The sequence below is a fragment of the Stegodyphus dumicola genome, chromosome 12, assembly GCF_044657685.1.
Source record: "Stegodyphus dumicola isolate Sdum_Otavi_A_Nest chromosome 12, ASM4465768v1".
NCBI lineage: Eukaryota > Metazoa > Arthropoda > Arachnida > Araneae > Eresidae > Stegodyphus > Stegodyphus dumicola.
In genome coordinates this window covers 47,017,221-47,039,053 of record NC_140779.1, presented here as the reverse complement: position 1 = coordinate 47,039,053, position 21,833 = coordinate 47,017,221, and the positions used below count along the sequence as shown (strand labels likewise).

Here is a 21,833-nt window from a genome sequence, read left to right as displayed (position 1 = left end):
TGCAGCCTTCTTGCTCTGTAATAATCTGCCTCATAGTTAGCGCAGCACAAACAACACAGATTAAAACAAAAACATAGTTAAAAACATTAAATCAAAGTTCCTAATGTTGTTCTATTGCCATTTATAAAGTTTATCAAATTAAACTCTATCCTGTGACAGTAGAATTTATTTATGTTACCATGTTTTTTCTAACATGTCGCAATAATACGCAGTATTCGACGAAATGTCGTGCATTTCCCTCAGCATTACAAAGACTATTATTTTGGAAATTAAGTCTTCTTAGGTACTCCGGGAAACGCCCGTGTTCAGTAATTATTTCATTGTAATCAAAATTACATATCATTCTGATATTTTTAGAAACTTCAAAATTCAACAAATAATCTTTCTTTTTTCTCGAAATGTTTTATTTCTCTTTCCAGCAATCATAATGGAGGTCCTTGATGTTACCAATAACAATGCTTTTTGATTCCTGTATATCGAACGCATTCTCGGCATTATCCATAGCAGCCTCTCAGGACAGCTTGTCGGCCCTCTCAAAGCCTATTACACCAATATGGGCTTTCACTCAGTCCATTTTCACTTCCTTATTTTTCAACGTTTACAAGGGAATTTTTTACATATGCTATGTATGTTTTATATAAGTGGTATCTGAACGGACAGGAATTAAAAGTAGTACATTCCTTTTACAGATGTAGCTAATTATTTTTTGCTGCAGATGACGAAAAATAATTACCATATGAAAAAATTTAGTAAACCTGGTCACAAAAGTAGAACTACTTAGAACTAAAAGTAGAACTACTTTATAATAAAGGAATTTATATTCTGATTTAAATAGTAATCCTAAAAGGGTTATTAACATAATGCAATAGTACCGGTTGGCATATTTCACAAGTGCACATTTTTGTAGCCACCGAGGGAGTGGCTTCTAGGATCGGCCAATGGGCATCCAGTAATATTTCTGTCATGTCACATGACCTTTCGCGTGCTTTAAGATTTAAGCAAGATGGTTGAACATATTTTGCCACGCAGTTTTCTGTACAAAATAACTCGCGTAGATGCTAAATGTACTTTAATGTAACGCGCGATTTTGAAAATTTTGCAAACACTGAGCTGAAGATGTAGACATAACCTGCCATAAATCACACATTTGGCAAGATGATACTATCAAAATAAAAATTCATTCTTTTAGTTTGAAATTGTTAAAGATCGTAAACAAGGGACTATACATTTCTTGCAAATATTTGAAAATACTAAGTTACTTATATTTTAAATATATAAATGTATGCAGGAAAATAAATATAAACTTTTTCATATTTAATCAAAATATATCGAAAACGCAGATTGCTTGTCAGAGTGAAACATACCTAAGAGAACCATCCAAAGTTCCAAATAATTTTGATCTCCTGTGAGAGTAGTCAATGCAGAGAATACGATTATTGTGATATATAATCCAGTATATCGATGTTTATTTACCTTCTCATAAATTTTGATTATTTTTTGGAGGTAGTTAGAAGTAGGAGGAAGTACCTATGAGGTAGTTAGAAGTAAAACGGCATAGAAAGTTTGACTGTATTTATGTTCTGATTATGCCGCCTAGATGGGAAAGAGGTGAGTGACTCTGACTACCATAACGAAGGCCTCAGGTTCGAATCTCGAAGAGGGTATGGATGCTATTTATCCGTCCCTTCACAGGAGGCAACGGTGGCTCACCTGTTAGGTCCCTCGATAATAAAGAAGTCATCGTTTCCGGCCTTAGCAGCGGTCAACGCCTATAAACGGCAGGAACCCGTCATTAAAGGAAAACAAATTCTGATTATGAATAAAAAAAGGTCGAAAATTGGGAAAGCTTGCACTAAATTGGAACAAAGTATAGTAAAAGAGGGAAACAAATTTTTGGTATAGAAAACTGCATAAAATACATTGACGATATTTAAAAAGATAGGAAATTTACAGAATGCGACATATTTAACAAAGACTTCAAGTTCTGTATTGAATATTAAAGTACTTGAATATTAAATACCTTTGAAATGGAGCTCTTTAGCATTAAACTGTAATTATATATATGACTTCCCCATTAAATAAAAAAAGATAATGTGAATTGTAACAAACAAAAAAATACTATTTAATAATATAAAATAAGAGAAGAGGAAAAATACTTTTAATTAATATAAAAGTAATTAATTTTATAACAGGTTAATCCTCAACTTTTTCCTTTTAAACACTAATGTAATTCAATGCGTAATGTTTGCACGTTTCCCATTGATATTAGACAGATTTATTCAATAACACAGTTTTTCAAACGAAGGTAGAGAATTTCATGAAAATGGTAGTTTCTACATTGAAAATTAGAGTTATTTGAAAATATATGATTTAACATTTTGTATGGTCCCTTAGAGTAAAACTTCATCTAATGAATCGTATATAATTACTAAAATGTTCATTTTGCTTTAGTAAATTGAAAAGAAAAAGTTTGTAATTTTATTTGAAACGCAAAAAATAATTTTCCACTAATTTATTATACATTATTCGAAATTCTTAAAAAGCTGTTGTATTTAAATATTTGTTTACTATTTGCCTTTTAGATTCTTACAACGGCCGATCGAGCTAATCTCGTGGATGATGCTCTCTCGTTTTCAAGGTAATTTTAGAAAGCTGCAAAAGTTTTTAATTTATTTGATTTAAAAAAATATATATGTATTGTATTTCACGTGGATCTTAAATACCGAATTCTAAATGTCATAATTAATATGAATGGAACTTTCAGAAATATAGAACTAAGTTTCATAACTAAAAGTACATGATATAAGTTTTCTTACTGTAGCAATCGGTATCTATGCGAATAATTTAATTAAAAAAATTGTCAACAAAAACATTTTATCTTCTTGTTTTTTTGCAGCAGATAATTATTTATCTCTTTTTGCAGCGAGCGAAAATTTTCTAACCAGATCTGTGAAAACTTTTTAATACTTGCCGATATGAATTATCGAATAAGCAACACACTTAGCTTAGGAAATGGAATAAAATAGTTCAGTTCTACGTTTGGTAAAATTACTTGCAAGTTATTTGTTCAAACTGCTGGTTATTAAATTATCATTTTGAAAATGGGTACATTTCGGTAAAGTTTAGCATGAGGAGAAAAATATGACAATTTTATTATTTTATGTGGTGCAAAATTTCTCCCACATATTTAACTGAAATGAAACCAAAATGCTTATGCCACGAATTTTCACTCTTTTTTATGTGTAATAAATGCATATTTTTTAACGAATATCATTGGTATAGATAATATAATATAGGTGTGGTATGTTGAGAAAGTCATATAGATGCAAGACTGCCTCAAGGAAGGATTATTATTTGTCATTATCTGCTGTCTAGAATCAGTAATAGAATGCCACAGAACAATGGTGGACCACTGCAGGCTCGCGATAATCTTTGGGTCTCCTTCGGTTCAAAAGACTAATAAAATTATTATTGCTATTGTCTATGGATTTCCCAGAGCATGTATATTTTCATATATTTTGCTTATAACGGATAAGGTCTATTTTAATTAACATGCTGTTTTAAGCTGAATCTGTCCTCTACTCTTACCTCTTCCACTAAATATCAGCAAATTATTATATTTGGAATTTATTTAATGAATGATAAGTTTCAAGCTCGAAGATGCACAAATGCAGACATTTAAGATGCTGAGACAGTGATCTATTATGTTCGAGAACGAATGGGAATTTAACATACAGTCACATAAATGGACAGTTCTCATGCTGTGTGAGAGAGGAACCCATATTAACTTTTTGAACAGAATTCTATTGAATGAAGGAAGTACTTAATTTATAAAGCAGAGCTAAGGAAAAGATGTTGATAATAAACAAATTGACTGAATCAGGACTAAAGATAATCCTGTTTCAGACAGTGGACTATTACAGATTTCTGTGAAACAATAAATACATATCAGGAGAGCAGTGAAATCCAAAGAAGCAATTTTAGAACCTTTCATCACACTTTACATTGTTACAATCAAGAATATTTTCTTTTCAATGGACGATAATGTACACATACATCTACGTACAAGCATATCTGATTACAGATAGGCTGGAAGACTGGAACAGACGAGCTAGCCTATTATTTATTGTGTTTAAATATGATTGAACTTGCTTGTGTTATAATAAAAAATGAATTGTTGGAAAATCAAAACCGTTGGAACCGCTTTCGAAGAATCGTTCTGGACCGGAACGTCTTTTTAACTGTCATGAGGCAATACCATAAGAATCGAAATTGTTATATTACAGCTGGCACATACGTGCATGATTATAGTAGTTGATGAAAGCCATTGATCCGCCTAAAAATGTATTTTTTATACCTTTGCTTGATTGTTTTTGATTTTAAAATCTTTAATCCTATCCTGTATAATGACGTATGTGCATTAATTGAAAATATTATTATTTTTATCTTATATTTTTTATCACTTTTCTATTTTACACCATAGTTATGTGCCTACCATACACCATAGTTACGTGTTAGAAGTTGCTTTTATTCATATTATTTGTTGCCTTGATTTTGCTGAGTACACTTAGTCAGGTGGATGCTTATTATTTCGTAAAAATTCTTACTTCTAATTTCAGAATTACAGATTTGAGAAAAATGATAAATAATATGTATTTGTGACAGAAATTTATGATTTCATAACCAAATAGCTCCGCATGCAAATGTACAAGTTATAATGTCGCTAATAAATACTGTCTAAAAAGTTTAAAATCGATTAAATTATATGTATACCTTCTTACGTTACAAACATGCTAAACCTAGAAGTAAATTCTTCTCCTTTCAAATTAATCTTCAACGGATCATCATTTTTGTAACCTGTGGGTTCCACAATAATTTTTTTTGACTTTACTGTAATTGAAGCATATTTAACAATAATCTCCTCAGTCATAAGACATATACTTACTTACATACTCCTCAGTCATAAGGCATAACTTTTAAATATAACTGTCCATTTATTTCATGAACAATAAAACTATTCTTTAAATATTTTTTAGTTCTGTTTAATATGAGAGATATTTTGCTTAACAAAGTATATTTAAATGTATTTCAGATCAGGAAATTTGGAAAATGTGCTTGCTTTCAATCTGACTCATTATTTAGAAAAGGAAGACCAATTTGCCGTTTGGGAAAGAGCCATTATGCGTTTTGAACAATTATATGTGCTGATGCAAAATAGTCCTCTTCTTTACTCATTATTCCAAGTATACAAATATATTTTTTAAATTTTTCCTCATTTTTTTTTCTTGTACGTATGTTTGGTTTTCCTTCGGATTAACAGGATTTGTACAAAATAACATCTGACTTCAAAAGGTGTACAGTCAAATGTTTTAATCTACAATTTAAAATTAGATAGTTGATTGTAGGTATCTGTCACCAGAATTTTATAATAATACATGCGGGTTACACTACTGTAGTCTGCTACTATAAAATACGCTCTTCAAAGCTGTTGCAAACCCCCAACCCCATTTGCAATCTCTAGTTCGTGTCATCATCAATTCAAATTTGTTTATCCACTTCGTTTCAGACTGTAGTTTTTCAAGTCAATCTTCAATTACATGCTTTTCACGAAGAGAAAGGCTGTAAATTTAAATAACGTAGACGGAAAAATTGAGCAACACGACTATTTTTCTCAGCTATAGTTCCCATAGTTATGAATAAAATCAGGGGGAGGCGGTAAATAATCTTGGTCTTCTTATTTTGAAGTAACAGTCTATAGTAGTAAAACCCTGCGACATAATGGTGACATCGCACAAAGAGAATTATAATTAGTTATGCGTACGAAATGAATCTACAGTTTTCGTTATTTCATATACGACCTTGGGGATAGTACTGAAGTTAATTTTATAGAAATTTAAGAGTATATCAACAAAAGCGCAATTACAACTCAGGAGCCACTATTTTAAATCGATGTCCTTCCAGCGAAAGAACTGGTTAATGCCTGTATACAACACAAATTAAAGTTTCTTAGTTTATGACAAAGCACTCGAAGGCTATGTGACTAAGAGAATTAATGTCTTTATGGAGGACTTTCTACTGGCAATTGGCTCGTATACACATTACACTTGCGAAAAATCACCAAAACACCCACGCAGCCAGCCCGTTTGCTGTGAGTCGAACCCCGAACAAACTACGAGAGTTCAGGGACTTTACCACTCTGCCACTGGTGGGCCACAAATGAAGGAAGACGTTAATTACCGTCTGCAGCTATCTAGTAGTACTGCTTGTATCGAGTAGAGAAAAGATTTTTTAAAATTCTATTTGGCACTCTAGTTTTGTTTAATTGTGGTTGTAAACTCAGAGATGTAAAAATTGTCCATAAAGCTGAATCGACTTTTGTATGCATAGGATATATTTTATGGGTCTGGTACGTTTGCCCGACAGAGATATACGGATATCTCATTATGTTTATCTGCTATTTATTATAATAACAGATAAACGGGTGGTTATAATTAAACTTCCCCTATAAACAGTATTCTACAGCGCAAACGGGACAGCAGTTCGTAACTGATCAGTTGTGAAGCTTCACATATGAAGCGTTATGAAGTTCTTGAAGTCATTCAACGTCGCAACACCTACACAATACACCAGACTTTTTAAACATCCCCATAACCAGAAATCGCTCGGAGTTAGATCCGGCGGACATGGTGGTCATGGATTATGAAAGAAGCGGCTTATAACACGTTTTCCTCTGTGTGCTGGAGCAATAGCGCCTTCACGGACTCATGGATATGTGGGAGTGCACCCTCCTGCATGAAAACGGTCGATGTAAGAACCCACCTTTGCTATAGTTGCGGCACAACAAACGTCTGCAGTGTGTCATGATACCGACGGCCCGTAACGAGACATGTGACAGGCCCACGTTCACCGATTTGCTCAAAGAAGGTTAGCCCAAGGAGGAATGTCGTCGTGAATCAACACTAGACAGTAACCTTTGGAGACTGTAGGCAAATATCAGTGTGGATCTCAGGATTTTTTTTAGCCCAAATGAGGCAATTCTGTGTGATAACTGAGAAAGAAGTGTGAGAAAACTGACTGCGAATGAGGGACCTTGTGGCTTGCTTTTATCAAGCAGCTTCTGGGTATGATGGTTCTTGCATGGGAAGTACTACATTATGGTTCTGAGTACTTTTCGGACGGTGCTGTAAGAATATACTGTATGTCGAGAAACTGCACGCAAGCTAGTGCCCCCAAACTCTGAAGTCTGGGACTGTGCGTCAACAGCTGTCTTGACAGCATCAACAAGTACCGGTGTGACACTTTTACTGTCTCTTCCAGGTTGAATCCTAATTTCCCCATCTCTTCAAATCTCTTAATCATGGCCCGGGCACCTTTAGTAGACATTGGTTCATGCATTATGTTCTTTCTACGACGAAATTCACGGACTGCAGCAGAAGCATTCCCCTTGTTTTCGTAAAACAGCTTCACTAATAACGCACGTTTATGTAGAGAGACTGTCATTAGTACAGCCTAAAACATCGACTTAAACATGACAACGCCTGCAAACGTTTTATACCCTAACCTGTTTTGCATAAAGGTTCCTCTTCTTCCCAAGCACGCAAATCTCGACATTTTTCTCCTACAACTGACAGCTTTTCCCTGTTTTGCCTTTTATTACTCATAATTCTTGTTCTAGATTGTTAATATCGTTTCTGTATTTCGTTTTGGTCGTTTATTGTGTTCAATTTCATGTTTTTTCCGCAAAGGCGCAGTCTGGTGGACATTTTGGAACTAACATTTTTTTTCGAAATTCCGGGAGCGCATCTCATGTATAGCCCATATACATAATTTCGTTGCTGCAATCCGTTGACCTGTTTGCGCTGTAGGATGCCGTTTATAAGGGAAGTTTAATTATGACCACCCGGTATATAATAAGTATTGAGAGGTGTCCACGGTGACAAATTGTTTAAAATTAACAGAAAAAAGCACTGTGAGTAAGAATCCGAGGAGCTCAGGGATTTCAAAATGTAAAAACGGCGCAACTGTTCCCGTTTAAAAACAAATCATTGTATGCTGTATACAAAAAATCGAAAAAAAAGTACTCACTTCTAAAGATAAGTTTGCTTTAAAAGCAATTTTATGGAAAAAGCGAACACAAACTTTCTTAACTACTATGAAATTATGTTTATAATATATAAAGCTACTATAAGCTAATTAGTGTTGAAAAGTACTTTAATGAAAAAAGATCAAAGTAATGATGCATTTATTTTTCAGAAATATATGGTAAAACTATTAAAACCAACTGTCAACACACTCGGCTGGGAAGACAAAGGAAGCCACATGGAGAAGTAATTGATTTATATTTAAATTTACATATTTCATGTTTCATTGTTGAAGTTTTTATTAAAGCTTCCTTTGCTTCCTTCCAGGAAATTACGCTCTATTGCTTTAGCAGCATCAGTATACTATGGCGACGAGCAAACTATTTCTAAAGCAATCCAAATATATCAGAATTGGATGCAGAATGGTGAAAAGTAAGCGTATATATCTGAATTGTATTAGTGAATTATTTCTTGTATAATTAATGCTTACGTAATTTATTTTGAAGCTGTTAATTGCTTTGCAATTATCATTTTATCTATTTTGCCAAAGTTTTGAAAACGTTTAGAGAAGTAAGACAGCTTTTTAATGATGCAGATCATTTCAGAGTTCACTTCATGAAGCACATAAAGATACTACTATATTTGCCTTTACTAGAAATCAATCCATTTCATATTTTATCTATAAATTTCATGTTTTATCCATTTCATGTTTTATCTATCACAAAATATGAAGATTCACACATGCAAAATAACCCCCTCCCCACTATCTAAAATTAATAAAATAAAAACATTGATATACAACAAAATGGACATTTAGAATAAATAAAAGTCTGATAACTAGGTAAGTTATCTTAGTGTTCCAATATAATTTGCAAACGCTTATTAGATGCTGAGGGTGTGTCTCCAAATTTGGCGATTCATGACTTTAGTATTACATGAAGAATATACATTAGTTAGAAGCAGTATTATGCTATCTAGTTGTTCAGCTAGACAATCTTAGTTCATTTTTAATCTTAAATTTGTCGCTTCCTCTTCACGCAGTTTGCAGCTGAAAAAGCTCCAGTTATGTTTTTGACCGACAGGTCAGCCGTTTTATTGTTGTCAATGTAGCACATGTAATTATTTTATATTTACATTATTTTATTTTCTATGTCAATTAAACAATCATTTTGGTTTGATAAATGAACCAATATTTTGCAAAAAAGTGCATTATTGATTGTATTTTATCCAACAGTTTTTGCAAAAATTCGCAAATAATGTTTTTTGAAAAATGTAAAGTTTGCTAATAATAGTGCAATATTTCTAAAAACAGAATCATTTCTATTATTTAAATCGAATCTGTAAGATATTTTCCAAATGATTCCTCTGAGTTCTTCTTAATGTGAATTTCCTGTATTTCTTACCCTCTTTTCGGGACATTTTTTAAAAGTTTACAAATATTTTGTATTCTGAAGAGTACAATAACTAAATTAATTTATTAATGAAGGAACTTTAAAATTTCATACTTTTCCGGCCTTAACATTTTATAATAATAATTTAATATCTGCAGCTGAACATCTGGGAACCATTACTGATTTTAATGGTTCCCAGATGAGTCTCTCGTATTTATGATACACGAATACTTGTTCACTATATGCACACATGGTCCAAAGAGAGGACGGCTTCAGATGTTACATTTTAGTTTTATCGCTAATAAAGTGGTCAATTATAATTACCTATTATAGCTCGTTTAACGGAAAATCAAGACGTTATCAGTTTAAATTTATAATGAATCAAGGTAGGAGAAAATAGGTTTACAATGGTTTACAGTATTTTTCTAATTTTTGTGAATCTATATAAAGAAATGCATTAATGAATAACAAATAACAATTATACATGACGAAATATAAAAGCATTATAGATCGTATTCTTTTTGAAGCAGTTAGAGACAAATTTCTTTTATGTATGATATGATAAATACCATGTTTATATACATTGATTAAAACCGATAGAATTTTATATAAATTATACACTAATCTGATATTTTATTGCCACTATACACTAATCTGAGATAATTTTATAGTATATTATTCTTGTTCAAGATAAGCCACAGGTATTAATGTGTCAATACAGGTACGTGATCATTACCTCCTAGTTTGGAAGGGCAGTGGCATATTATAATATATATATATATATATATAACCAGAAATATCTGGTAATTTACAATATTCAGTTTGTAATTATTCCATATTAATGCATTTCTGGGCATCGAACCATTGAAACTAGTGGACGGTTCAGAAATTAGAAATTAATCGTTTTCTTTTATCTCGTGGTGTGGTGTATTTAAATATGGCAAAGCACACTAGGGCTATCTGCCTGAGGGGAGGGATGCCTTCGTGGAGGACCTTCTAAGGGAAACTGGCTCGTATACACGTTACACATGGGAAAATCACGAAAACGCCCAGCCCGTTCGCGGGATTCGAACCTCAGACCGAACTACCAGTGTTAAGCGACTTTACCGCTCGGCCGCTGGTGGGCCTTCTTTTAGAATCTCGTATCGAAGACTTAGTAACTTTCCTAATTTCTCGTTAGGGTCACTGTCATAAGATAGGCGAAGATCTTACTCTTAATGCCAATAATCCAAGAAAAATATGTCTAATATTTTTACAGATTTCTCTGTTACAAAGTCCCGAGAAATAAAAGAAGAAAAACAAATTAAGCTGACGAAATTTTATGTGCTAAATAAAAAATCTTGTCTTCCTTATTCCTGTATAATATTTTTGATGTTTTAAATTAATATAATGTAGACACTATAAAGCTTTCGTTTTTGTTTATCCTCTAATAATTATCTGTAATTTAAACTGCAAGAGTTCCACCCAACTTGCGTAGTGCTGTGTACAATGCTGGTGTGAAATATGGTGGCAAAGAAGAGTGGGAATTCTGTTGGAATCAGTACCAAAAAGCACAGCCTTCTTCCGAAAGAAATCTGCTTTTAACTGCTTTAGGAAATACTCAAGATGCTTCACTGATAGCCCAGTAAGTAAATGTTTTGTCTGTTTCACATTTTATTTATTTATTTCACAGAGAAATTTTAGTTAGTTAATAGTAATATTAATCAATACTCAGGATCAACAAGACTATTGTCAATTGCTTGTTGATTAAAATTGCTATTAGCTATAAGTATAAATTAATATTATTATTGTTGTTGTTAATTTAATAGTTAACTAACAAGAATAATTTTTGTTGTTTATAAATAAATAAAACAAACATTAATTTAATAGTTTAATAGTAGTAATAGTAATAGCTAAATTTTGTTGTTAGCTTCAAGTATTAATTTATATATACTGAATAATTTCTGTTAGACATTATTCTAAGCTCTAAAACTGCATTTGCTATTTTGATATAAAACAATTTTCTGAGAGGTTTAGTGACGGTTTTTCAAATCTTTGTACATTCATCTGCAAAGCTGTTTCAGTAGTAAACGTTGATTTAATGTTCTGCTTGAAAGAGATTTGCAACTGTTAAAAAATGTTCAGCTGTTTTAGGGAATATGTTATTTTTCATATATTGATAATTATTTTATCTTTTTAATACTATATTTTTTTCTTCAGCTTTTCTTAACATTCAAAACAAAATGGTTTGATATAATGTGAAATAGGACAGCAATGGTCTTCAGTGCCAGCCATATATCCTTTGTTTATTCTACAACTGTGGGGTATATAGACTGATTGCTGGCAGGTATACTTTCGATCCCAAATTTGGTCTTAGATCGTGCTTATGATTACATAGAAGTTTTACTATCGAAAGTTATTTTAGAAAATTAGCATCAATAAAAGATACAAAGATGTGCATAGTTAATTTCGTACTTCTTTAGTTTACATCATGCAATTTAAGTATGTTTTGGTTTTCTAATATGAGAAAGCTTAATATATAAAATCTCAAAATATTTATTTGGTTATTTCAAAAATCCCCCGATTTTTCATTTAATTATCTTTCGTATGTAATCAGTAAGCGAAATTTCTGTGTTTCTCCTTTTAAAGACTTGAAAAAGAATAAGCAAGATTCTGTAAGAAAACAATATTCTCAAACTAGGCCCAAGTTTTCAACAGTTGCAGTATAGTAAAGGAAGGACACTTACACAGGAGATTTGTCAAAAAAAAATTAAATAAATAAATGAAAAATAGTTCTGTAAAAATTTCATATTTATCCCTTCCCTAAAACAACAAAATCATCGCAGTCTTCACTTGTAACTAGTATCATTAGTACTTAATCTAATTTCATTTCTTCTTAATCAAGTATTCGTGGAAATTCTATGGTTACTGTTTAGTATTATACTGCAAATTAAAATGCATATCTTAAATATAAAATGTTAACCTAAGGTTCGAAATAAATTCAGGGTGGTTATAATTAACCTGACTACAGTACTTGTTACTGCATCATGGAAAAGGGATCTCTGAAGGTGAAAAAGCAAATTGTGTTGTGGAATTACAAAGATAATAATCGAGTTCATAACAAGTGCAAGCGTTGATTTACCAAATACTGAACTATTAACCACCAGGATGAACCAGGATGATTTACCTCTTGCAGTTGATCCTTAAATGTGGTTAAAAAAATTTTAATTTTGCCCGATAACTGGCGCTAGAAAGTGATTTAAGTCAGTAAATTCTTTCTTAAATATCTTCATTCAATTTTATATCTTTGAAATGTTTTGTAATTGGAGTTTTTGTTTTACTGAGACCAATGAAAAGGTTATATTTACAAAACTCTGCTATCCCCAAAGCTGAAATTATTTATGCGATATTTTTCCTTTTATTTTGTGTAATTCTGTAATTGGTAGTCATATTTAGGACTAATATTAAATAAATAACATTCACAGCCTGTATGAAAAGAACTACTTAATTTACTCGAAGACAATAAAGAAATGCTTTAAAAAACTAATCGGAAATGTCATTATATATGTAACAATATAATAATTGTTGATGGCTGCATAGTAAAGATAATTTAAAAGTTTTTTAACTTAAATTTTCAGTATATCTTTATGCTATGGTTAAAAATATTATAAACATCATTGCGTTTTAAAACGAGTTTTTTACATATCTCTTGCAGGTATTTAAATTATTCTATGGACACCAGTAAAATAAGGCCTCAGGATAGGTTTACGGCTATTTCTGTCGCTTCTAATAACCCTATTGGTCGTTCTATAACATAGAAATTTGTACAAGAACATTGGCCTCTATTCTTGCGAATGTACGTAATTTCTTTTATATTTTAAATTATATACTACAAGTATTTTAAAATTATTCTTTTAGTTACATACATTTTATTAGAAATGATGAGATTATTGAAATATTTTATTACAAAATGTAAAATCTTTAATGGCAAATTTTGAAACTCATTTTATTTATTTATTTATTTTTTTTTTTTTTTTTGCAACTTTTGCGTGAAGTATTTTAATAAAAAATTTATACGAATCGAACAATGATATATCGTGTTGTGAAAAAATGATATAATTTTCGATTTCTTTTTTTAATGAATTATTAGTATATTATTTTGAACTATTTTCAATCTTTGTAACAGAACTTAGAATTTTAATTTACTCTATTAATTCGAATATTCAATTTTTAGCATTTAACTGTTTATAATGTGGCAACAGATTGAAAACTCTTTATGATAATAAATTTCCTAAATAAAAAAGTCTGCATATGTCATTAACGTAAATGTTAATGCAAATGTTAAATTTGTCTTGAATCAGGCCTCCTACAATATTGTGTAATCAGTGTTTAAAATACTTCCAGTTCTTTGGATTGGAGAAATATTTAAGTATATTAATTCTTTTTTGATTCCTTTATTAATTAATTAGTTTAAAGGAAATAATTTTTTTGTGAGTCGTAAGCTTTTACAATCTTCACATGAATTAGAAAGTACGACTATTTACTGAACGAGGGGTGATTTTAAAAATGAAGTAATTTAAATGAGCTAATGTGCTTATAAAAATGGATAATATGATACGAGCGAGAGGGGATTTTATCAGTGTAGTAATTCGATAATTATAAAACCCTTGTGTTACAAAACTAGCCAGAATTTGGTTTTGAAATACAAAACGATTCAAAAATATTTGCCGAAAATGCAAAGGCAAGTAGAGAGGACCGAAACAAGAACATTTTGTAACGGGAAAATTCTATGCGGAAACGGCGCGTTTAAACAGTACAGGACGTTATTGAACAGTAGGTGAAAGTTTTCTTCTGCCGTAAATCTTCATTACCCATGCATATTTCGAGTAGTATCCATCGTTACATGAAATCAATCAGAGCTCCGTGATATTCATTTTATCTTCGGGGCTGTGGATAAAGTAGATTAGCTTCTCGAAGGACATGCACCATAGCGATTCCCAGGCAACTCCTTTGAGCAGCTGCTCTGTTGCCATTTGCAGCAACATAAATGAAATGCATACTAGCAAGCTGTACATTTGTGAAATGATGTGTACCGTTCAAGAACCGAACGGGAAATGACGATTTACGCCAGAAGAAAGAATGCTTTAATTTACGGCTCAACAATTCTTGTATCATATAAATGCACAATTTCTACACATACACTCTATTAAAAAATTGGGTTATTTCGGCATCTGCCTTTTTAATCTGCCAAATATTTTTGAATTACCCTATATAGAAGAGGCATGTTTGGACGAAACTGGCTGCATTTGATGATTCTTGATCATTAATGTCGTATTTTATGTAAATATTTGAAGTTTAATAGCTATATAACAATGAAAAGTTGTTTTATGATTGTGTCTGGATTCAATTACCTTCAACCCAAATTTCTACGCTTGACGCACACTTGAAATACAGTTGACCCCTGGAAAAGTCATAACAATAGCGGAATGGTGTAGTCTAAAGGATGCTTTACACATAATACCTAATATTTTAATATTTTGTTATACAGTCAAAAGTCGTTAATCCGGACTCGTCGGGACTTCGGCGATTCCGGATTATCGATTTTTCCGGATTATAGATCATCAGTTTAAATCTGGTAAGATGGCCTACAGAAATTACAAAATTAAAAATATAAAACCGTAATTTATGAAATAAAGAACAATTATGATCTAAAGGGTATCAAAATTTACAAAAAGAAAAAGCTTAATATTTATTTGTTTACTTTATTAAACATTTCTTTCAATGTAAGTTGTTTAAGTTGCTTCGTTTCATGTGATAATACTTTCTCTTTAATTCTATTAAACAGACATAATTTCTTGTTTAGTTACAAAGTTCCGCTGTTCAAGTCCTATAATTGCTGTGTTGAGAATACCGACTAATTTGTCAATCGAAATATTTTCGTTTTCAATAACCTCTGTCACTTTCTTCACTATCGGATATCAAAGACGGAGTACATCGAGATGAAATACTACATTTAGTAAGGAATTATAAGCCAAATAAAATAAAAACATCTGCCCTAAAGATAAGGATAGTGCTGACAGATCGACTTCCAATTCATTGCGCGCCGCGGCGTCCCCCCCCCCCCCCGCCGAGCAGCGTGAAATTGATAAACAGATTTCGGATTTCGAAACATACTTTCGCTTTAGATCCTTTACACATTAGCAAATATATATCGGAAATTCTATTTGATATAATCGAAAGTTCAAGCTTACTTTTATAAAATTGCTCTAACAGTCTGCAAAAAATAATAAGCCGGATCCAATTCGAAGATTAAGGAACAACGCAATCTGCAACATTAACTGATTTAGATAATTTTAGCTTAGCTTATACCGTCCGTTATACATTAAACGCGCATGCGTAAACGTTTTATGCGCACGCGCATATTCGCAGCCGTAAAGGTATTACGCACACACGTAAACGCCTATGCGCATGCGTCAGCGCGACGCATGCGCAGAAAGTTTGTAGCTTTGAGGTGCGGATTATAGATCATTCCGGATTATGGGTGTGCGAATTAACGACTTTTGACTGTAGTTGTATACATTTTTCATAAAACCGTTTTGTAAGGTTCTGGTAGCTCTGAATAATAATGATGTTTTTGGCATTTAATTATTTTAATGGAAAATTAAAACATTCATTCAAATTTAACAAAGCACCATTTTAATATCTACATGAACATATTTTTTGTTTCTAGTTTAATGCTCTTTACTCATACAGGTTCCAAATCTCAATAAGCATTTTTGAAACATCATTATTTTTTATTTGAATATTTGTTTTCCCTTTAAACGCTGTTTTATATTCAACTTTTACTTTCATTTCAGTTACGGGGGATCGCCCTTTGCGATGACTATCATTATAACTGAAACTACGTCTCATTTTAATACTCAATCGGAATATAATGAGGTTAGTATTCATAATTCAGTTCTGTTTGAATATCTAGCATAATTCTAATAAAATTACTATTAAAATGGTCAGAATTTTCGTTTTATATCTGTTAACATTTTAGCACGCTTATGCATATTGATTACGAGTAAGAACTAAATGTAATAAATTTTTAATGCCAAAAATTTTCAATTTACGGTCAGAAACCTTCTTATATAAATCTGTACGACACCCAAACCAATATGAGCCCGATAATTGCGGCCTTGGTTTCCTGTTTTTCAACTAAAAGTGTTTTTTAGATATTTTCTTATTATGCATTATGTCAAATGCTAGCAATGCTTATTCTCTGAAATGAATGAAAGAGGTTTATTACATAACAGTCGATTTAGCAATGTTTAGTTAATTTTCAACCACAGAAATATTTTTTGGGAAAGAGCAATTTTGAAGATAATTATTGTTAGGATAGCAGCGATGATATTTATTACCACAGTTTATGTGTGTTTCGAATTGTTTTATATAGCAATGAATAAGTTTTAAACAGCGTTTATATTTATTTAATGCATTTTTATCGTACATTTTTATCTAATATCTGAATATATCAACCATATTGTGCACATAAAAAGCTTTGTAATAATTTTTGGGCTTATTAAGTTTAATTGTCTTGCATTTATAAAATGAATTGCGCATGTATAAGGAATTCTATTTTAGGAATTTTTTTACTTTATTTATATGTTCATTTTACCACTGTAATGTTAATTTAAAAAACATTATGCACAAAATGTCTCTGATAATGCAACTATGCTTTATCTGTCATTTTAAAATGCATCGAAGGAACCAGATTATTATTTTGAATAACAGTTATTTATGATTTAGATCTTTACTGTCACTTATCTTTCCGCTTTGCTACCAGAATGCAAATTAGATTCAGAATGTTTAAGGTAAGATTTTCGGATTGTAAGACAGAGCGTGTTTTGTTCTTTCGACGTCACGTCACTAGGTTTCTATTAGCTCAGATTGTATTTTTCGGCCTTACATATAGTTGCTGATATTTTAATTGTTAGACCGGTGAAAAGTTTGAGCCAACTTCACTTTAAATCATTTGTGTTGCCTTAGGCTACTAGTCTTAGTTTTAAATTTGAATTTACTGTTGCCTTAGATTACATCGCAACAAGTGGTTGGCTGATTACTGAGAACGAGCCGCGCATTTATGTTACTGTTCTGATTTAACAAAAAGGTTTGTTTTTTATACTTTTTTGGTTTGTGCTAAGACGTTTTAATTCTTTTCAAAGGAAGCGATAATTTGCTCCAAGTCTATTAGGGCTATGATTCCAGTTTATACTACCAAAACAAGTCGAATTCTATACATATTTAGAGTTGAAAAAGTTTTGTGCCAGAAGCTGATGATCTGTACTGAAGCGAAATGTCTATTAATTAGTCAAAAAATTCGCAGTCGCTAACTAATTAGAGCTCAATCTACTTGAAATTGAGTTCCCAACTTTGCATTGTTAAAATGCCTTTCGAATAAATATCCCTTTCTACAGTACGGTCATGTGAGTACTGTTTCCCCAAGTAACGTTTATTTGATTTAAAGACTTTAAGTTTACTTAAAATAGGAAATTAATTGCATGATTACAATAATAAATGTTTAGCTCAAAGAGCAATTTGCCCAGAAGGGCTATTAATTTCGTTTTGTCATTTTGCGTTGGCGAACCTGTATTATATTTAGAGAAATTAAATAATGAAGAATCTGCGTGAATGTGTGTAGGCCCGTATTTGGAATTTGTTTTATTACCTATTTCATATTTTGTAAAACATTAACGAATTTTTGATTAACAAACTCAACGATTTCAAAGCCAGCAATCGCAGCACCGTACGAAAAAAAATATTCCCAGCGCTCGAAACTGTGTATCGGAAGTTCTAAAGATATGCTCTTTTAAAATTATTTTGTGATATTGCCGTTGAATTGAATTCTATGGTTAAAGTGCAAAGAACGTGATATTTAATAAATAAAGATAACACACAAAACGTTAAAACCCCCTTCAGACGTAATATAAACTCAGGATAACTTTGATTATATAAGGATTAATTTGCTATATTTGTATTAATATAAATATAAAAACGTTATGCTGATTTAAATATTTTCTGTAGTAAAATAACACGAGAGCATACATAGGGATACTAAGATAACTTAGTTATTATCATTTCGAATAAAGTACTTACCTAAAATAACCTCATTATTAATTCCCTAACTATGCTTTTAATTCATTATTTTTATGCATGTTCGTACTGCTAGACTGCTAATACAATGCAGTACTAGCAGTCTAGCAGTACAAATATGTTTGGATGCAGATGTAAATTTGTATTTTATAACATGTCGGGTAACGACATACACTGGTGTGCAAAAATTAAGGACGAAGTCGAAAAATTAGCATATCAGCTGAACAAAGAGGAAGAGCGGACAGAAAGACCAATCAGGAGATTAAGTAAGGTTATGTACGGTAGCACATGCGCAGATATGCAGGTAGACGTAATGGCGGAGTGTCTGAGTAGTATAAAGCATGTTGTCGGTGTAAGATCAGTATTTCTGACAAAGAGATTGCACGCCGTATAGCAGTTAAAATCACACCGAGTTGCTGCCTCAGCGAGAAATGTCGAATAATCAATCTGTTAAACGACATCTGGATGCTTTTACCCGAGGTCGAATCATTGGGAAATTGGAGGAAGGCCGCAGTGTGACAAGTGTGGCTGCAGAGTTCGGAATTGCTCACAGCATCGTTTCACGACTTTGGAGACAATTTCAAACTACAGGAACAGCTATCCGGGGGTTTAGTAGTGGTCGTTCACGAGGAACCACACCCGCAGATGACCGGTATATTGCCTTACAGACCGGTATATTGCCTTACAGGCAGACAGCGGGAGAAAACGCTAGACACACGACACAGGCGACTGGACGACCGATATCACGTTTTACCGTGGCCAGAAGACTGCACTGTGGTTGTCTGTTTGCACGACGCCCTGTACGGTGTGTACCTCTAACGCCTGCCCATCGGAGAAAGCGTTCTTTGTGGTGCCGGGAACCCCGGAATTGGAGAGACAATGAATGACAAGAACCATCGCATTCTCATCTGGAGAGAGCGGGGAAGCCGCAATCATCCCTCGAACGTCATTGAAAGGGACAGGTATGGAGGTGGCGGTGTTCTCGTTTGGGGAGGCATCATGCTTGGTAGTCGTACAGACCTTCACATCTTCGACGCAGGTTCAGCCAACGGGACCCGTTATTGTAACGAGATTCTTCTTCCATATGTGCGTCTTTTTAGAGGCGCTATGGGTCCGCAGTTCCTTTTCATGGACGACAATGCACCATGTCATCGCACAGTAGCTGCCGAACAGCTCTTAGAGAGTGAGGATATTGAACGTATGGATTGGCCGGCACGATCTCCGGATCTCAATCCCATCGAGCATGTATGGGAGTTTCTAGGCAGACGCTTGGCAGCTCGTACGTTACCACCAGTAACGATTCCGGAGCTTCGATTGGCGCTGCAAGACGAATGGGCAGCATTGCCTCAGCAACTCATTGACACCCTCATTCTCAGCATGGGCAGACGCTGTGAAACCTGCCTAGCAGTCAGGGGAGATCATATCCTCTATTAAAGACCGGATGTTTCTTGCTGGACACCCATCACAGGGATGTTTCGGCCTTCAGTCGCATTGCGCTCCATGCTACTTTTTCAATAAAGCTTCTTTTTATCCCTCTGATTTCTCTTTTAGTAAGTGTTGCTTACATTACTCATGTCTTTACGTATTGGGGATCGTACGGTATTAAATGTGTTGATTTGGAAAGCTTTTGTACAAAGTTATATTGAAAAAAACCGTCTCGTCCTTAATTTTTGCACACCAGTGTATAACAAAAACTTTCCGGATCTAAAATCATTTATTGATATCGTTATGTTGCTAGAGTTTCTTTTAATTAGATCAATAAATTACCTTCATGCAATTTTCTTGATCTTTCTATAATTTTATGAATTTTAAGTTTATTTTATTTGATTTATTATACAACATTTATGAACTGTATTTTGAAATTTTCTAGGCTGAAGCTTTCTTTACTGTAGAAAATGTGGGATCTGGTACAGAAGGTCTTAAGACAAGTCTGGAGATGATAAAATCTAACATCAAATGGCGTGAAGAAGCCGAAGCTTCTCTTACACAGTGGTTGCAACAAATTGTTAATTAGATTTTCTCTACTATGTAACATATATAGCAACAGTGAAAATGCTGAATCTGAATGACTTCTTTTAAGCAAACCGTTAAACCTCCTTAAGATTTTAATTAAGTTTCTTCGTTTTGGGAAGTACATAAAATTTGAATTATTCTTTAATAAGTGTATCATGTATACATTAAAAAGTTTATAAACTTCACTTTTGTATAATATTTTTCTGACATACGTGCAAACATTGCAAAGAGTAAGCTAAATGTCTCTTTAAATTTCCTTTTAATCATTTAAGTACACACATTACTCACATTTTCCAGTTCACAAGCATAAGTTTTGTTTCATAGAAATGCCTATTTCTAAGATCACTGAATCTCATGTACTATATTAGAGCGAACAATATTGACTCAAGTTGACACTGTCTACCGCCTATAACTTTAAGGAGAAACCTATCCTGTGGTCCTTTATTAATACGCTTTTGCGTCCATTTGACTTCATTTAGAGGAGAAAAGTCTTCAGGCTGCCACCCATGGCGGTAGCTGAGTTTACCGCCTCTTATGACATACAAACAAATAACTGAAATATGTCAAAATGGCATGTAGGGAAATAAATTTACATTTATGTTTGAAGAAAAGTTTTAATTCCAGCATTTTAAATTATAGTATTATTTTGCGAATTTTTTTTTTTTTTTCTTTCAAGACTCTCGATGCTATAGTACAGGTATACTTGATTGCTCCAGTTTTTGTAATATAGACTTAAATAAAAAATTATTTCTGAAATGCATAAACATTTATAGTTCATGAATATTTCTTAATTAAACATTTATTGTTCTAAAATACTTTCTAAATGATTTTTATTTAGAAAACTCTTTTCACAACCAGCAGCGCTTATAGTAATTGTCAGAAAAGTCCACAAATAGAATTATAGTATTGGGAACTTCATTCTGGAGATTGTAGTTTAGAAATAAATTGTAAAAATAATTAATATTAATAAATTATAATAAATTTATTAATAAATTAATAAAAAGTTTTTTAATAAAATAGTACATAAAGATATCAGTAATAAAGTATTTACAACTATTTTAGTAATAGTAATAATTAGTAAATATCCATATCATTAATGTAATTAATGAAAAGCATTTGAAACCAAAATAGGATTTGCATTAATAAATTATAGTTAAGAATAATGGCCCCCATTGTTCTGATTATTATTGCAATAATTTAAAGATTAAATCCGATAGTAGCTTAAGATGGGAAA

At 32.4% G+C, this 21,833-nt stretch overlaps 1 protein-coding gene across 1 annotated transcript; it reads left to right on the top strand.

The window, feature by feature from the left end:
* Positions 1–455: 455 nt before the first annotated feature.
* Positions 456–21,096, top strand: LOC146993555 (glutamyl aminopeptidase-like). Its single transcript, XM_085827400.1, has 9 exons — positions 456–626; positions 2,583–2,638; positions 5,093–5,243; positions 8,254–8,327; positions 8,409–8,513; positions 10,929–11,096; positions 13,167–13,307; positions 16,309–16,390; positions 20,457–21,096. The coding sequence occupies exons 1-7, from the start codon at positions 456–458 to the stop codon at positions 13,267–13,269; spliced, it is 828 nt and encodes a 275-aa protein (XP_085683526.1). The 3' UTR covers positions 13,270–13,307; positions 16,309–16,390; positions 20,457–21,096.
* Positions 21,097–21,833: the final 737 nt, after the last annotated feature.